At 31.6% G+C, this 20,020-nt stretch overlaps 1 protein-coding gene across 1 annotated transcript; it reads left to right on the plus strand.

Annotated features, from left to right (window-relative positions):
• The first annotated feature begins 1,624 nt into the window (after positions 1 to 1,624).
• Positions 1,625 to 2,659, plus strand: LOC101494170 (pectinesterase 3). The gene has a single exon (XM_004499372.4). The coding sequence runs from the start codon at positions 1,672 to 1,674 to the stop codon at positions 2,362 to 2,364; it is 693 nt and encodes a 230-aa protein (XP_004499429.1). The 5' UTR covers positions 1,625 to 1,671; the 3' UTR covers positions 2,365 to 2,659.
• Positions 2,660 to 20,020: the final 17,361 nt, after the last annotated feature.

Consider the following 20,020-nt stretch of genomic DNA (forward strand, 5'->3'; position numbering starts at 1 on the left):
ACATTAGCACAACTCCCATAACATGGATTTTCAATTTGTCTCTCTTTCGACAAGAATGAATGCAATAAAAAACACCAAGTTGATGAAGGACATGGTGGTGGAGGAACATGAACTATGTGATTAAGATCTGTTGAACATTTTCGGAGAAGAATTAGGAACTAAAACATGATTTCAGTAGAACAAGCTTCCACTTCAACATCAAAACGTTCATAAAATCATTATAATGAAATGAAGGTCTTGAAAACCTTCATTATAAATTACATAAAATCATTATTGCATATTTGAAAGAAAAAAATACATAAAATTTTCTAAAAGAATTTTTACTATAAATTCAGTCCCTCACAACAATATAAACACACAAATTTAACAACAACAAAAAATACTATCATAACCAACAATAATGACAAATATCGAAAGATAATTCAAAGAGAAATATTGAGAGGTTTTGAGACTATCTATGTTTGGTTTTATTTAGTTTCTATATTTATCTTCAATTAATGAAAACTTTTATTCCCATAATAATAAAATTCTAATTTTTTTAGTTTAAAAATTAATCAACTTAATCATTACAGCTTATTGCAACATTTTCGATTTTTTTTTTATTTAGTTACAAAACATAAAAACAAATATCTTTTATTTTTCAATATCAATCTACCTATTTCTTTTCTTGTCCTCTGTACATTCTATTTGTATTAAAAAAATTATTAAATAAGTAAAATAACTACAATAATTTCAATTCTTAATGATTCATTTATATATATATATATATATTTCATTTAATAGTACATAAGTAAAAAAATATTCAATTATTTTAATTTTGTCAAATATTTATTTATAATTTACACACCATTACATAGATGCATTATTTATTTATGTTTCTATAACGAAAAATTACAAATAGGATTTGCAAGATATTTTAAAGATGTCTTAGAAGATATATGAAACTTCATTAATTACAACTTTGACAACTCACACAATGTAACATTCAACAAAGATTTTAACAATTCACTATTAACATACAGTTGGATGAATTCCAATCTCATTCCAAAAATTTAGCTCAATGTATATATATATTAAAAGAGAAAATATCAAATTACACTCAAAATTATACTTATTCAATAACATCGTATTTAATATTTTTATTTATTTAAAATCAACGATTAAATTGAAATATACTATCATATAGATTATAACTATAAATTTCAACATTAATCTATGATCATTTTCTATGTCATCTTGATTTTATTAATATTAAGATCAAACGTGTAATTGTATAAATTGTTAATCTATGTTTGATTTATGGTAAATACTCGTAAAGTTATTAACATGGTTGATCAAGATTCACCAACTATATAAAATATTTTATATTATTAATGTATAAAAATTAAATTTTTACTATTACTATTAAAAAATTTAATTCATATGCACCGTGTAAAAAATGGTTACAGTGGATTAATTAAAAAACTACTTATAAAATCACTTCGTATGATGATTGTGTAAATTTTTTGAAGTGTGATACATATGAAACTTTTATTAAAAAAGCATACTTGACTGAGACACCAGAATTTGAAATTCCACCTACGAAAACACGGTTTCAAAGGTTATATTATATTAGTTCTGTTTTATTTTCCTTCCTATTTTGTTCAAACAAGTAAAAAAAAACTCCTAGAAATGGATTCTCTCAAAATTTTCAAAGGATATGACAAAGTAGAACACAAACACGACAACCTCGAAGATCAACAAATCCAACCACAACACCACCTTCACAAAATCTCCAAACCCCTCATTACCACAATTTCCATCATCATCATCACCATCCTCTTCCTTACTCTCACTTTATCTTTCACCCTTTTCCACCACCAAACCAACACCGAGTCACAAAACCCCCTCAACTCACCCAACTCAATCCGATCCATCTGCAACGTGACTCGCTTCCCTGATTCATGCTTCACCGCTTTATCTTCCTCAAATCAAAACCCCACCGACTCAAAAACCATCCTCAAACTCTCTCTTCGTTCCTCCATCGACGAACTCACCAAACTCGCATCGTCGCTCGGAGCAAACTCCAACGGAAACGCGCTCGGTGATTGCAAGGAACAGATTGATGACGCGGTGAGTCGACTCAACGACTCAGTCTCGACGGTTACTAACGGCACCGTGAATTTAACGGATGTTGAAATTAACGATATTCAGACGTGGGTTAGTGCCGCGTTGACGGATCAAGAAACGTGTGTTGATGGATTGGAAGAGGCTGGGTTTTCTTTGGGTACTGTTGATAAGGTAAAGAAAATGATGAAGAAATCGAATGAGTATACTAGCAATAGTTTGGCTATTGTTGCTAATATACGCAATTTGTTCCATTGAAAAAGTTTTGGGTAAAACCCATTTTAGAAGCATTATCACTTATGCTTCTCACTAAGTACCAAGTGAAAACTCAAATTAATTTTGGAATTATCAAAATATCATTCTAGTTAGTTTAGTCTTTCACGTTGTAAATGTTAAAGACTATTTTGACTAAGAGTTATTACCATGATTCGAGAATTAATTTGAATTTGAACGTGCAAATTGTAACTTTATGATGTATGTATATATTTGTTGGGATTGGATTTGAGGAAGCCGATAAATCTCCTCTGTTTGTAATTGATTTCTTCATTTCATACTTTGTTAAGATTTTTTGGTTTTGATTTATTGAAGTAACCATCAAGAAACCTACTTAATCCACTACTAAATTTGAATTTGCTTTTGCTGCTATTACTGATATATGACTTAAGAACTAGAGGGTTAAAGAAAAAGAAAATATCATCACCATTATGGACATTAGTTAGAAAAACTAACATAATAGTATTATTAGTTATGTTCATGTAATTTGAGCATATATGTAGTAGTATAGCTAGAGTAGAGGTTTTAGTTCCAATTTTTCTTCATACATATAAAACTAATGAGATTGATTACTTATAACACTAGATGGATTTGTTATTATGAACAAGTATCCTTCAAGATCTTAGTCACTAATGCATGCACAAAAGCAAGCCTCAATCACTTGAGACAAAAACAATTGAGAAAGCTAACAATGCTTAACGAAACAGAAACAAAAGGTCAGTTACAACAAGCTAAGAGTTTGTTAAGACTCCTTAAATATCTTCCAAGTTCGTGTGTGATATCCTCCACATGTTGGAGGGTGGAAAATGTCAACCATGCCAAACTTGCCAATGAGATCATGGAAAATATGAAGGTTGGAAAAATATTCTTTGAATTTTCTCCTTTATTACTTAGAAAGTAGGCAGGAGATTCCACAATTATCCAATTCTAAGTAGAATCAAAAGAACACTTGATTTTCCCCATTACTTGAAATTAAGTATAACTCCTCAATCATCTTTTTTTGAAGAAAAGGAACAACTCTTTGGATTTTCTTTATTACTTAGAAAGTAAGTATGGCTCTCTAGTCATCTTGTTCGAAGTAGATGAAAATCTATTTGGATTTCCCCCATTACTTAGAAAGTAGGTATGATTTCTCGATCTCCTTTATGTATAGAGAGGAGAATGAGTAAATGACTCGCACCAACATATATATTCACTTATTTTTACAGGTAATTACTCGTACATACAATGTTTATTTTTACCATATTTGTTGTAGGTAGTTTTGTTACATAACTAATAAGTATGAGTTTAATTGATATTCTTATTTTTGAAGTAGAATACTCTTGTACTCTTGTATGGAAACATGAATCAACGTAGAGGGTGATGTGTGTGGGGGTGGGGGAAGTGATAGAGATACCTAAAATAAGAGAAGTCATAATCTTTTTATGTAAGGGCCCTTCACGGGTCTTATATCTTGGCCCATATCCACAATGGGCCACATATCCATCATTTCTACATCTTAGTACATCAGCTCCGAGTTCAATTGATCAACAAATCGACTCCATTAAGATAGACCAAATATTTTAATATTAAAAATATGAGATAATTAATATATTAATTTTTTTGATTAAATTATAATTTAATTGGCTTTAATTAAAAAATAAGAGCAAATTATGCTACATAGCTCTTTGTGAAACAACTCAATCCCTCTTATTTACACTGTTATTCACGATCTCTCGTCACCTTTTCCATCATTAAAAATAAACGAATTTATGTCTTATGTGAAAATTGCACCCAAAATCTAAAGGTTAAGTCAACAGTTCATTTCACTATTAATTCATATATTTTGTTTATAAAAAAAACTATTTTTATAAATGTGACACTTTGTGATGGAGTGAGTACTAATTTATTTTAAAAACGAAAAAATAGAATTGGATATATTGATATGTAAATAGTATTTTAGAAAGACAATACTTAAAATTGACATATTAAATTGATTATTCATTTAATTAATATACAGACAAATTACAGTTAGTATTTATAATTAAGAACAAAATAATATTACAATAAAAATAATAAATAATTCTCTATTTTTAAAGATAAACTAATAAAACAATTTAAATTTTTAATAAATTTAATTTTACAATAAACTATTTTTTTTATATTATTAATAATATTTAACTTTTATATTAACTACTGATAAAATCATCTACATAATTAATTATGATTCATGAATCACGAAAGAAATTTAACTACATGCAAATTAAACTCAATCATAAAATTATAAAGGCTAAATTACATTTGTGGTCCTTTAACTTAATTTCAGGTAACGTTTTAGTCCCTTATCTTTTATTTTTCTCCCGATTTAGTCATTTATTCCTAATAATATCAAATAAAGTATGAAAATATGAGTTTATTTGAAGATTTGCGTTACAGATTTGATGAAATTTGTATTATATTGAAGAATATAATTAATTTTATGAGTTTTGATTGAATTTTTTTTTGAATTTTTGTTTAAAAAAGGATAACGTTGTTGAAATTTTAAAACATAAAATATCAAATTATTATTTAAAATTAAAATAAAGGACTAAGTCGGAAAAAAAAAGATAAATGACTAAAACGTTACCTGAAATTAAGTTAAAGGATCACAAATATAATTTAGCCAATTATAAAAATTGAAGTTTACCTTACAGCATATGCTCTCTTCGTTGTTTGGAATAATTAAACCGTCTAGAGAACGACATATTTAATCATTAAACCCCTTCTACACTTTTTTAATTCAGTAGTGGAGTAAGATTTCATTTTTTGTATGGATATTTGTGTAGTTATGAACCGTTGGCATCATGAGTTAGAATAGCACACAACCATTTCCTGTCGGTTGACTGAACAATTCATGACAATGTGATCTACTAATTAAACACTATTAAAGTTTATCAGCCTAAGATGCGATTTTCTAAGTCACACGTACATCACATTAAAAGTTAAATATTTATTAAAAAAAATAATAGAGAACATAAACCTTATTCAAAAATTGAAAAGAAAAAAAAAAAAACTTTGAATTAAACATGTTATTTGACCCTGGACGAATATTATATATTTTGGTTTCCTTCTCTTACTTATGTTTTGTTTTTATTTGTCTCATAAATCATTTTTGTAAAAGGCTCATAACTGGTTGTAAACCTATTCTTTTTGCATGCCTTCCCTTCGCATGAGTATATCTCCTACAATTTGTTTCTTTTGCATCTCTATCCTTCAATTCTTTTTACATTATCTCGAAATCATTAACAATTATGAGACGTAAATTATCATCAATGACAATAATATTCAATATGTCAAACTCGACACTATAGCTTTTGATTGTGAAATGATATCTAAATTAAAAAGAGATTTGATGATTGTTCTTCTTTGACACTTTATCACTCCAAGAACCTTTAATTCCCATATTTGTATAATAATGATTCTCTCGAAGATGATATGTGTTAACTGAATTAGATAAGTTGAAACTAAAGACCTCGTGAATTACTTTTTTAGGACTATTTGCAGTTTGAATCTATGATTCCTGAAGAGTCTTCATTATGGTCTTTGATTCCCCAAAATTAATTGAGTTTGACTCAAGTTTCATCACAAGTCTTGTCAATTTTCTTTTCTTGATTGGAGGGAGAAATCTTGAATAACAATGGTGTCTCTTAGTTTTAAGGTTGAAGATATGATAATCAAAAATAGTGTTAACAACTCGATGAATACTATTATCGTTGTTTGTATCTTCAATTTCGACATTGGCCGGAGCAATATTTTTAGGTAGATACTTCTTTACCAATTCCTTTTCCACTATCGCATCTTCAACATAGTGTGTTATTATATGTTCATTAGAATACTTCTGAAATTTATCTATAGAAATCCCTACAACCTTACCAGTTCTGCAAAATAATGGCAATCTTTTATTAACAAAAAATGTATACTATTTTGATTCAACAAGAATGCGATCTCTCAATTCTTGTGTCATGTCCAAATAAATCAATACTATAGCAAAATGTCCCAATGTTTTTGAATTGGTTTCTTCATCAAGAGATAGAGAAGTGTCAATACTTGAAGCGATTGTGAAGATTATATTTGGCCTCAAATGTTCCTGAGGTAGATTGTGTATGAAATAAAAATGTCGATTTACAAGGAAGGGGGGTTTGAATTGTAAATGTACCTTTTAAAAATTCCTGTTACAAGCTTAAGAAAATAACTCAAGATTGATCTTGGTTAAGAAATAGAGAAACGGAGAACGTTCTTGATTTTATTATAAATCAGAGAACGTTCCTTGATTAGCTTAAAACAACAAATCAGTTTGTGTTTTATCTTGGTTAATCAATTAAGTTTAAAAAATAAAGAGATAGGATAGAGAATACCACACAAAGAAATATCCTGGTTCACCCAACTTGGGTTACGTCCAGTCCTCACACTGTGAGATTTTCCACTAAGTGTTTAAAACAAAAAACCTTCTTGATTTTACAGCACCTAGTCTAGATCAACCTTGATCTGTTTCAATCTCTATTAGTTTCCACCCAGAAAGCAACAACAACACCTATCTAACTTTGATAGGATTCAGTACTTAAACAAACTATAAAGAAACTCTTATAGTTTGAGTTTTTACAATAAGATTGTTTTTGACAGAATATGAGATTTCTCAACTCTTGTTTGAGAATTGATTCTTTTACAAATGATTCACTGATAATTACGCAATCTAATATGAGACTTTAGATCTGCTTCTTCTTTGCAAAATTTCAGAACTTCAAGTATGTGTATGTGAATGATTTGTGGGATTTTACAGCACTTGAAATTCTTTCTTTGCTCCTGGATATTGGCCTTCTATTTATAGGCTTTAGAAGCATTTAATGAGGGTCAAAAAGAGTTGTTGGCAGTGATTTGTATTTTTGATTGAAACCAATATTTCAGAATAAAAATAATCTAGTCATTGATTTAAAACTGCTTTTGACTTTTATGTTACAGCTTTAAATCAGTTTTGTCTTTTAGTTAAAAAGCATTTGAAGTTTCTCCCTTGATCTTGGATGGTACAGTTTCGATCTTGAGTCTTGAATGTAGCCAATCGAGTTTGGAGAAGAATTATAAGCCATTGCAGAAGAGAACAAACTGCTGCTGGAGTTATGCAGAAAACGGAGATTGATTATCAATCTGGATATGTCAATTTGATCTTTCTGGAGTTTTGATGATCAATCTGGAGTTTCTGTTTTGATCATTTTGGTTGTCCTTTGCAATGTCTTATAATATATCAAGGTTGATCAAACTTTCTTGACAGTTTGATTTTAGAGTTACAAACTGTTCTTATTTTTGACTGTTTTTGAGTCCTTTTATTTTAGTGATCAGATAGCCTTTTTGATCTGGGATGAATCCTACTTGTTCCTTGCCATGTACTGATTCTCTTTGAATAAATTTCCAAGGCAGACTCTTTGTTAAAGAGGTAGGAAAAGATTGGTCAATATGCTGTGATGAACATTTTTGAAACTGGAGATCATTCTCTGTTTTAATGTTCTTGTTGCTATCTTCTCTGCTTTTGCTTGATTCTGTTCTTAATTAAATTCACTCAAAAGTACAAGTTAAATTAACATAACATTTTAGAATCATAATTAACTTTCTTAATTAACCTTTGTTTATTTTCTTCAAAACTTTAAATATGGAGTTTATCTCAACAATCTCCCCCTTTTAATTCTGATTCTAAAATCAAGTTTTTAAAGAGCTTAAAAGCTCCCCCTCAATTCATGCAGTTTTTTAAATTGACAGAATTTAAAACACTATATGTGATAAACTGGTTTTTCATTTAATTGAGAACAAAATTACATAACTATGAGCAGAATTACATAATCAGTCTTTTTAATACAAATTAAAAGCTAACTTAATTCTCCCCCTTTGTCATTCAAAAAGGTAATAGAAAAACAACTAAGAAGCTAAGGAGGGAGAGGATCCTTTTGAAGAGGAGGATTTTCCTGGTGGAGGAACTTGAGGAGGAGGAGGAACCGAATGAGGTGGAACTCCCAGCTTGGGAGCAAGTTGCTCTGTGAGCCAAGTTCGCAGCAGAGTGATTTCCTGATCTTGCTGAAGCTGTCTAGCCATAATGACATGCAGTGCAACCATGATATCTGAATTGGAAGGTTCAGACTGGCGAGGAGTAGTGTGAAGATGAGTTGTTGGCTGGATGGTAGTGGCAACAACTCTATTGGGAGACACATAAATAGATGGAAGAGTGCCAAATGATGTGGACATAGATGGTAGAGACGCTGGTGGGGTAGACAAATTTGTAGATGGGGAAACATGTTCTGGGAAGTTCAAAAACTGACTAATGCTAAAAACAGAGGAGCTGGTTTTTTGTGGGGAAATAAAGAGTGGTGAGATGGTGCTCGTGTTTTGAGCAGTTAGAAAAGTCCCAAAATTCTGAAGTGGGGAGCGAAGAAGTTGAGAGAAAGAGATGAAGTCAGTTGAAGAAATGGTGGACGAAATAGGGAGAAAAGTTGAAGGATTCGGGTTTTTAGGTGGAGAACATTCTTGAAGAGGTGAAGAACGTTCTTGAGCAGGTTCAGGAACTGCTTCTTGTGAGTGATCAGATGAGGAGGGTGAAAAAGGAATGGGAATGGTGGTAGGCCATATTCGAGCTGATCTCTTTCTTTTGAGAGATGTGGGAAAAGAAGATGTGGTGGATGAAGGTGAGGCAGAAAGGTCTTTTTCATATGAGAGAGATTTTTGGTGGAGAATTTGGAGAGTTTGATAAGAGATTTTTCAGAAGAAAGGGAGACTCCAAAATACCTGAAGACTTTAGTCAATACCATTCCATAAGGTACAATATTCTTCTTGTAGTCTTTGGTTGCTGCACAAATCATGTGTTGAAGAATCACATGAGGCAAGTTTAGACGTTTGCAGTTTAGGAGATGGTGGATGAGCAGTGTGTCATTGTCAGAGACATACTCATGACTTCCACAGTGAGGAATTAGAGTATGCTGGCACATACTATTGAACACTTTAAGGAGGGGCTTGAGGTATGTTGACAAGTAGCGGGTTGAGTCTTCTTGAAACAAATTAGAGAGTACTTTAGTCTTTCGAAGATTCAAGACTGAGTACCAGTTGTTACCAAACACAAATGGGCCTTCTGTGGGCAACTGAAGGATTGAAGCCAAAATGTCTGGAGTTAGTTTGATCTCAACTCCCTTAACCGTGGAAATGATAAGGAATTTGTCAGCAAACGTCTTTGCATTGCAATAAAATGCTCGAACAACATCTGAGTAGTAGCATTCAGATGTTTGCAGGAATGAGGTCCATCCAAGAACATCTGTGTGATGTTGGACAACATTGCCTTCAATGATGAGGTTGCCAAAGACAAAGACTCATCCAATCCCAACTGGGCGTTGAGCCCATTTGTTTTTGAAGAGTTTGGTTTTGCTGGGAGGAATCAGAGGTGGAGTATTTTGTTTGGATTTTTTAGGTGGTGGGGATGGTTCAGATTCAGAAGAGGTGGAGGTAGAGGAACGTTCTAGAGTAGGAGAACGTTTGGCGTGTGTTGATGGGGAAGGTTGCGGATGAGGATTGGATTCTAGAGGAGAGACTGTGTGAGCAGGAGAACGTTCTTGATTTGGAGAACGTTCTAGTGATGGAGTAGAAAAGGGAGTTTGAACAAGAGAACATTGCAAAATTGGAGAATGTTCTTGAGGTTGGGGTGGGGAAATTGTGGAGAATGTTCTGGAGAGGCGGGTTGACAGTGTTTGAGGTTTTGTTTTGGAGCGAGGGTTTTTCTCCTTTGAGGGTTTGGGAGATTCTTTCGAGCAAGGAATTGCGCAATTGTCATGGCATTTTTTGTTTTCATTTTTTGTTTGGTTTGAGAAGGAGGTTCAGTTTGTTTAGTGAGAGGGGAGACGATTTCATTTATCAATCTCCGTTTTTGGTTTGAGGGAGTTGATTGTGAGGGTTCAGAGGAGAAAGCTGATTTGGATGGTGTGGTAGGTTTGGTGTTTGTTGGTGTCCTTGCTGATCTTGATGGTTGGGTTTTTGTGGGTGCCTTTTCTGATGATGGAGGGCAAGAATCAGAGGAATCATCAGTCTCAGAATCTGAGATGATGAAGTAATGTGGTTTTAGGTTTGATGGTTTTGAGGTTCCAATTCAGATTGAACCCTCATTGATCGTCGTTGAGGAATGGTTTGGTTACGCAAATGTGGAGGAACTTGAGCAAGGTTTGGTGTGGGACGATTGTATAGTGGTGGAAGAATAGTAGACAGATGATTGGGATTGAAGATTTCTTGGTTGTTGTCAGAAGAGGTTGAATCAGAGGGGGTGTGTGGTGGTGTTGGTCGAGGTGGTGGAGAAGGTGAATGTTCCACAAAATCAGATGAAGGGGATGAAGAAGGTGGTGAGGAGGGAGAAGCATTTTTGCGTGCTGATTGTTTGGTTCTCGCCATTTTTGTTTGTTGAGTAAGTGAGTTTAGAGTGAGAAAGATGAAGGAGAAGGCTGGTATTTAGATGCAGATTTTGGGAAAAAAGAAGGTGAAGAGGTTGAAAAAAAAGGAGTTGCTTTTCTGACTTGAGAAGAGGAAAAGAAAATAATGATTATTTTCTGACTAGTTGTTGTCAACCTAGGGAAGGAGGAAAAGAATTTTGGGGGCTATAAAGCTTGTGTCAGCACTCTATCTTCAGACAGAGAGACACATGTATTAAATGCCAAGATTTGCCTTTTTGGTTTTGAGAAGGAAGGTGATGACTCAGACAGAGAATGTTGTTTTTTCAGAACGGAGAATGATGCTCGCGAAATGGAGACTGATAAACGTTCTCTGTTTTCTGCAGAAGCAGAATTTATCCAGAATTTTCTGGATTTTTCATGATTTTCAATTTTTCTTTGATCAAATTGAAGCTATCCTCGACAAGAGGCTTTGTAAAAATATCAGCAAGTTGATTTTGAGTATCAACAAAGATTAATTCAATATCCTTCTTGTTGACATGATCACGAATAAAGTGATGTTTTATTTCAATATATTTTGATCTAGAATGCTGAATGAGATTCTTAGACAAATTTATCGCACTCGTATTGTCACAATAAATTGGAATACTGGAATAACTTACAGAGTAGTCTTGAAGTTGATTTTTAATCCACAAAACCTGTGAGCAACAGTTTGCTGCTGAAACATATTTGGCCTCTGTTGTTGACAAGGCTATTGTGTTTTGTTTTCTGCAAGACCAGCTGATTAATGCTTCGCCTAAGAATTGACATGCTCCACTCGTGCTTTTTCTTTCAATTTTATCTCCGGCATAATCAGCATCACAATATGCTATAATATCAAAATGTGAACCCTTTCTATACCAAAGACCAAGATTAGTGGTTCCAACAAGACATCTAAATATGCGTTTTACTGTTGTTAAATGAGATTCTTTTGGTGCTGATTGAAATCGAGCACATAATCCTACTGCAAACACTATATCAGGCCTACTAGCAGTTAAATATAGCAGAGAGCCGATCATTCCTCGATACTCTTTCTTAGAAACAGCATTGCCATTTTCATCTTTTTCTAAAGAAGAAGATGGATGCATATGAATGGCCATGATTTTTGATTCATTCATTTTGTATTTAACCAACAGATCTTTGTTGTACTTTTCTTGACAAATAAAAATGCCGTTTTCATATTGTTTAATTTGTAAGCTGAGAAAGTACCTTAATTCTCCCATCATGCTCATTTCAATTTCACTTTGCATATGTTTTGAAAAGCTTTCACACATTTTTTCATTTGTTGATCCGAAAATGATATCATCAACATATACTTGAACGATGAGTAAATCATTCCCCTCTGTTTTCTTAAATAGTGTGGTGTCGATTTTTCCTCTTAGAAAACCATTTTTAATTAGGAATGAACTTAGTCGTTCATACCAGGCCCTTGGTGCTTTTTTTAAGCCATATAGAGCTTTGGTAAGTTTCAAAACATGATTTGGTTTTGATTGATTTTCAAAACCTGGGGAATGTTTTACATATACTTGTTCATTTAAGAATCCATTTAAAAAAGCACTTTTAACATCCATTTGAAATAATTTGATAAGTTTATGAGATGCATATGCAAGAAGTAGTCGAATAGCTTCTAACCTTGCAACTAGAGCAAATGTTTCATCATAATCTATACCTTCCTGTTGATTATAACCTTGGGCTACCAATCTTGCTTTGTTTCTGATAACCTTACCTTCTTCATCTAGTTTGTTTCTGAAAACCCATCGTGTACCAATGATTGTTTGATCTAATGGATCAGGTACCAGAGTCCAGACTTCATTTTTCTCAAACTGCAGTAGTTATTCATTCATGGCATTTATCCAAGATTGATCAATAATTGCTTCTTTGATTGATTTTGGTTCGATCTGAGATATCATTGCCTTGTTGTTTTCATCATTCTTGAATGATTGCCTTGTTGTTTATCAATCTCTGTTTTCTGCAAACTGTTTTGCTGCTGTGTTTCGATTGGAGTTTCTTCTTCCTCATCCTTTTTACTTATATCTAAGTCATCAAACTCATCAAATAATATGTGCATACTTATTTCAACAACATTTATTCTTAAATTAAACACTCTATAACCTTTAGAGTTGGTTGAGTATCCAAGAAAGATTGCTTTATCAGATTTTGCATCAAATTTTCCAATGAGATCTTTGTTGTTTAAAATGTAACAATAACAACCAAAGATGTGAAAGTAATAGATGTTTGGTTTTCTATTTTTCCAGATTTCATATGGGGTTTTGTTGATGATCTTTTTGATAGATACACAGTTTAGAATATAGCAAGATGTGTTTATGGCTTCAGCCCAAAAATATCTTTCAACATTTGATTCTTCTAAAATAGTTCTTGCCATTTCTTGTAGTGTTCTATTTTTTCGTTCACAACTCCATTTTGTTGTGGAGTTCTTGCACATGAGAGATTATGAGAGATGCCAAGTTCATCAAAAAAAGTTTTAAATGAGGCATTTATGAATTCTCTTCCATGATCACTTCTTACAAAAATGATACTGGATTCTTTTTCATTTTGAACCTTTTTATAGAATGTTTTGAATGCTTCAAAAGCATCATCTTTTTGTTTAAAAAATAGTACCCACGTAAATCTTGAAAAATCATCAACAATAACAAAACCATATTTCATTCCTCCTAGACTTGTTGTTTTGACTGGCCCAAATAAATCAATGTGAAGTAGTTCAAGAGTTCTATTTGTTGTTACAAAATCTTTTGTATGAAAGCTACTTTTGACTTGCTTACCTTTGGCACAAGCTTCACATATTTTATCTTTTTCAAAGTTGAGTTTTGGTAATCCTCTAACAAGATCTAGTTTAGAAATCTTTGAAATGGTTTTCATACTGGTATGCCCAACCCTTTTATGCCAAATCCATTTATCTTTATTGATTGATATAAAACATGATTCATCAGGTAGTTCTTCAAGATATAAAATATATAAATTTTTCTTTCGATTTCCAGAAAATAGAATTTCTCCAGTTTTTGTTTTTCTGATTTCACATACCTTTGGTTTGAAAATGACTTCACATCCATTGTCACATAGCTGACTTATACTTAACAGATTGTGTTTTAAACCTTCCACATATTGAACATCATTTATTTGAGTAGAGTTGTCTTACCAATGGTTCCATTACCTTTAATCTGAGCTTGATTGTCATTTCCAAAAGTGACCGATCCTCCATCTTTCTTGGTGAATGTTATGAAGCAGTTTTTATCTCTTGTCATGTGTCTTGAGCAGCCACTGTCCATGAACCAAAGTTTTCTCTTTATATTTGGAAAACCAATCTGCATATGACATTATTTCAACCTTAGGTACCCACTTTGTCTTGGGTCCTGGAGAGTTAGCTTTAACATTTCCTTTTTCTTTGAAATGCTATATCATTCCTTTATTCTTGAAACTAGCTGAGTTTTTAGTTGTTGATTTAGAAATAGATTTAACAATCTGATTTTCAAAAGGTTTAAACTTTGGTTTGAAAGAGTTTCCAAGTCGTTCAGCTTGTGTTTTCGAACTTTCTCCATTTAGGAAATATTCTGGAGATTGTTCTCCTTCTTGCAGTTTTTTCACAACTGTGTTTTACAAAATGATTTCCTCTTTCAATTACCTTTTTTCCTTTCAATCTTTTCATCTCTTTTTCTAAAATAACAAGCAAATTCCAGATGTCCAAGTTTTTGACAATATGAGCATCTAGTTTTGCATTTCTTCCTTTCTTTCTGGGACAAAGAAATTTTCATATAGCTTGGTTTTTTGGGTTTGATTGAAACCTAGGTCAGCTTTATCAAAAATTCCTATTTGAGATCCCATAATGTTATGAAAGGTTTCAATGGCTTTAATGAAATTTAATAAATCTGTTTTGAGAAGCTCATTTTTATTTTTCAGTCGAACGTTCTCTGTTTGTAGTGCAGAACGTTCTTGACTTTCTTGATTTTCAAAAATCTATTTTTTTTGTTTCTTTTAACTCTTGAATGATCTTTTTTAGCATGTTATTTTTAGCCTCACTTTCTTCTTTTTATTCTTTTTCTTTATAAAGTTGTTCTTTTAAGGAACTGCATTTTTGAATAAGGAGATTTGAGTCTTCTTCTTCTTCTTCTTCTGAATCATCCCATGTTGCCATCATTGATTTCTTTTTGAAAGGAAATCGTTTTGGTGGATTTCTGTTTGAAGGACATTCTGCTTTGTAATGTCCTAATTTGTTGCATCCAAAGCATGTGACTTGACTTTTGTCAACCTCTGTTTTGGGATTTTTGTTTTGAAATTCCTTTTTGATTTGATCTCTTCTTCTCATCATTCCCTGTATTCTTCTGGTGAGAAGAGCAATTTCATAAGCATCTTCTTGTTCATTTTCTTCTAGTTCTTCCTCTAATTGTGCTGTGATTTTTTCTTGGGAAGCTTTTAGTGCTATTGCCTTTCCTTTCTTGATTAGTTTGTCTTCTTGTAACAATACTTCATGTGCTCTTAATGTTCCAATTAATTCTTCCAGAGGCAGTGATTCAAGGTTCTTGGCTTGACTTATAGCTGTTACCATTGGTATCCATATAATTGGAAGGCACCTCATGATCTTTCTTACTTTTTCTTGTATTTTGTAAGATTTGCCAAGGGAACACATTTCGTTTACTATTGTAGTAAATCTTGAGTACATCTCATCAATAGTTTCTCCTTCTTGCATTTCGAACAATTCGAATTTCCTTATACCAATGTCTATTCTTGTTTCTTTGACATGACTTGTTCCTTCATGATGAGTTTGTACTGTATCCCAAACTTCTTTTGCAGTTGTGCATTCATCTACCCTTTCACTTTCTTCTCTGCTTAAAGCACATGATAAGAATAACTGAGATTTAGAATTTAAAAGTACCTTTGCTTTATCATCGGCTACTCAGTCTGTTTATTTCTTTATGGCAGAGTTTGAGTCATCTTGATCAACCCTTGGTGTGAAGTCTCCATCTGTAATGATACGCCACATTCATGTGTCTTGACACTTTAGAAACAGCTGCATTTTGTTTTTCAAAAAGTAGTAATCTGATCCATCAAAGAGTGGTGGTCTGTTTGAGGATCCTCCTTCAACAATGTATTTTGCTTTCGACATTCTTCTAGATCTTTTCTCTAGCACTTGTTAGGTGTTTTTTGAACTTTCTAGAGATCAAAATCTGATGCCAATTGAAGTAAAAATGTCGATTTACAAGGAATGGGGGTTTGAATTGTAAATGTACCTTTTAAAAATTCCTGTTAAAAGCTTAAGAAAATAACTCAAGATTGATCTTGGTTAAGAAAATAGAGAAACTGATAACGTTCTTGATTTTATTATAAAACAGAGAATGTCCCTTGATTAGCTTAAAACAGAAAACTAGTTTGTGTTTTATCTTGGTTAATCAATTAAGTTTAACAAATAAAGAGATAGGATAAAGAATACCACACAAAAAAATATAATGGTTCACCCAACTTGGGTTACCTCCAGTCCTCACACTATGAGATTTTTCACTAAGTGTTTAAAACAAAAAACCTTCTTGATTTTACAGCACCTAGTCTAGATCAACCTTGTTTTGTTTCAATCTCTATTAGTTTCCACCCAGAAAGCAACAACAACACCTATCTAACTTTGATAGGATTCAACACCTAAACAAACTATAAAGAAACTCTTATAGTTTGAGTTTTTACAATAAGATTGTTTTTGACAGAATATGAGATTTCTCAACTCTTGTTTGAGAATTGATTTTTTTACAAATGATTCACTGATAATTACGCAATCTAATATGAGACTTTAGATCTGCTTCTTCTTTGCGAAATTTCAGAACTTCAAGTATGTGTATGTGAATGATTTGTGGGATCTTACAACACTTGAAATTCTTTCTTTGCTCTTGGATATTGGCCTTCTATTTATAGACTTTAGAAGCATTTAATGAGGGTCAAAAAGAGTTGTTGGTAGTGCTTTGTATTTTTGATTGAAACCAATATATCAAAATAAAAATAATCTAGCCATTGATTTAAACCTGCTTTTGACTTTTCTGTTACAGCTTTAAATCAGTTTTGTCTTTTAGTTAAAAAGCATTTGAAGTTTCTCCCTTGATCTTGGATGGTACAGTTTCGATTTTGAGTCTTGAATATAGCCAATTGAGTTTGGACAAGAATTATAAGCCATTGCAGAAGAGAACAAACTGCTGCTGGAGTTATGCAGAAAATGGAGATTGATTATCAATCTGGATATGTCAATTTGATCTTTCTGGAGTTTTGATGATCAATCTGGAGTTCCTGTTTTGATCATTCTGGTTGTCCTTTGCAATGTCTTATCATATATCAAGGTTGATCAAACTTTCTTGACAGTTTATTTTAGAGTTACAAACTGTTCTTATTTTTGACTGTTTTTGAGTCCTTTTATTTTAGTGATCAGATAGCCTTTTTGATCTGGGATGAATCCTACTTGTTCCTTGCCATGTACTAATTCTCTTTGAATAAATTTCCAAGGAAGACTCTATGTTAAAGAGGTAGGAAAAGATTGGTCAATATGCTGTGATGAACATTTTTGAAACTGGAGATCATTCTCTGTTTTAATGTTCTTGTTGCTATCTTCTCTGCTTTTGCTTGATTCTGTTCTTAATTAAATTCACTCAACATCACAAGTTAAATTAACATAACATTTTAGAATCATAATTAACTTTCTTAATTAACCTTTGTTTATTTTCATCAAAACTTTAAATATGGAGTTTGTCTCAACCGTATATACGAATCCAACATTGAACATTTGTTTTTTGTACCAAATTTGGATTGAAGTACTTTGTCCAAGAGGAAACGCGAAGAAGACCTGATTTCAAATTTCAAGTTCAAATTTTTGAATACTTTACAAATCATCATGAAAAGTAGTGGAAAACTCATACAATTCAATCCCGAGAGGAACAATTTGACATCAACCAATGGATTTCCATATTTTTAAATTTTTTTATGTTAAACTGACAACATGATTGGTTTATCACCTTTAGTCATGGTGACTTTACCATGAAAATTATTCTTTCACTCGCTAAACCTAGTTGGTATTTATAATACCCCAATATTTTATATATATTATATGTGTTTCTCAGTAACATCTTGATTCATTATTTAATGAATAATTTAGTTTATGCGTAATGAAATTTAAATAAATTGTAATGCCCTCTATTTATTTATTTAAATAGTTAGAACTATTATTGTATGTAATTTTTTTGACGTGACCATTATATGATAACTATTTCTTGAATGAACATTTGTTATATGATTTGTTGTCTATTTTATTTAATAAATTAATTTAGAAAATCATGAAATTGATGTGTTAGATGTTGTTTGTATTAATTATTATTTTGTGTGTGTTTCTAACGGTGATGATTATTTTTCTTGCTTGATTTACTTTAGTTGATAAAATTATTAGTTGAATTATTTAATAAATTGGAATTTATAGAATTTATTTGGATTGTTGTTTTATCTTGGTGCAAGAAGAGATTGCGTTAGGGGATTGTAGATCTGGTGTGATCCAACCCATATGCATGAGTATTCTTGCATGAAGATATTTTTTATACATCCACCTTAAAAAAAAAAAGGAAAGGCGCCAACTTGCTTGAGAAAGAAGAAGATTTGATATATTTTTTTGAATAGAAAATTCTGTCTTAAATATTTTGACCAAATAAATTAGGAAGAAATCATCGCCTTTTAATTTCTATCTCATCCCCCTCTCTCTCTCCTTGCCTTTTAATTCATATCTCATCCCCCTCTCTCTCTCCCTTACCTTTCATGTGTGACTAGATACATTAGCTTCTTCGACATACCTCTCTAATAGTCTAATTCCTTTGATTTCAAATTATTTTTGATAATTAAAGTTAACAAAAAATTGACCTTGCCTCTATTCTATTCCTCTTTCACATCCACTCACTAATACCCACCTATCTCACATTAAATTTTTCTAATCCCACAATTTTCCTACACTCATTAATAGTAAGCAAAAAATAGCTCCCTAACTTAAAAACCCTTTAGAGACAAATATTCTATAGATAGAAAAGAAAACGGCAACCCTAGACACCACTCATTATACCACCACCACATTATTGTTCATTCAAGAATCTTCTAAGTTTCACCACTCATTTTCGTGGGACTAAAGGTAAAGTTATCTCCATCAGTTTTTCCATTCCTTCATCTTGGTCCCTTCCAAACAATTTTTTGAAACATAGAGCTTAGTGCTAGGAAGTTAAACGACTAAGGTAAGGCTTTTTCCACACAAATCATAGTTAGACTGTTAGTTAGATGATATGAAATAAGTATATGTCATTGTTCGTCTTTCAAAAGGAATAAACATAAAATAATGATTAAAATAATAAAACCCTGAATTTTTAATGAGTTTGATATGTAATATACAATTTTTATGAAATAAAGTTCGATTTTTTTTGTTATATGTGTTAAAGTTTTAACTTTTCCGATGAATATGAAATAAAGTTTAAATTTTTATGTTATATGTATTAAAGTTTTATTTTTATGATTTAAGTGAGATAAAGTTTGAAATTTTATGTTGTGTGTTAAATTTTTAATTTTTATGATGTATATATGAGTTGAAGTTTGAATTTTTATGTTATATGTGTTAAAATTTTAATTTTTATGGTGTATATGAAATAAAGTTCAATTTTTTTGTATTATATGTGTTGAAGTTTTAATTTTTATGATGAATATGAAATAAAGTTCAAATTTTTGGTGATATGTGCTTGAGTTTTAATTTTATGATGAGTATGAAATCAATTTCGAATTTTTATGTGTATGTGATGAAAGTTAAAATTTTTATGGTCATCATTCTATGAATATATGATTCTTGTAATAAGGGCAAGTGGTACATGAATTTAGTGATTTTTGAATATGATGATGATTTGAATAAGTGGATTTTGAATGCATGTGACATGATTTTAGTGGGCTGTGTGAAAATCTTATATTTAATAATACATCATCATGTCATTACATATGCATATTTGTGGAAGTTGTCCTTGTGGCAGATTACTTTTCCACATTGGTATGAGCGATTTTTTTTGTATGAAAGTTGCCATAGTAACATGTTTATATCTGAATCATATAAATTTTAGGAGTATGCATAAGTATATATATTTTTATTACACAATTTTACTGTTTGCAATTTATTTCTTTTAAATTGAGAGTTT

Source organism: Cicer arietinum, chromosome 5 (assembly GCF_000331145.2).
Source record: "Cicer arietinum cultivar CDC Frontier isolate Library 1 chromosome 5, Cicar.CDCFrontier_v2.0, whole genome shotgun sequence".
NCBI classification, from domain to species: Eukaryota; Viridiplantae; Streptophyta; class Magnoliopsida; order Fabales; family Fabaceae; genus Cicer; species Cicer arietinum.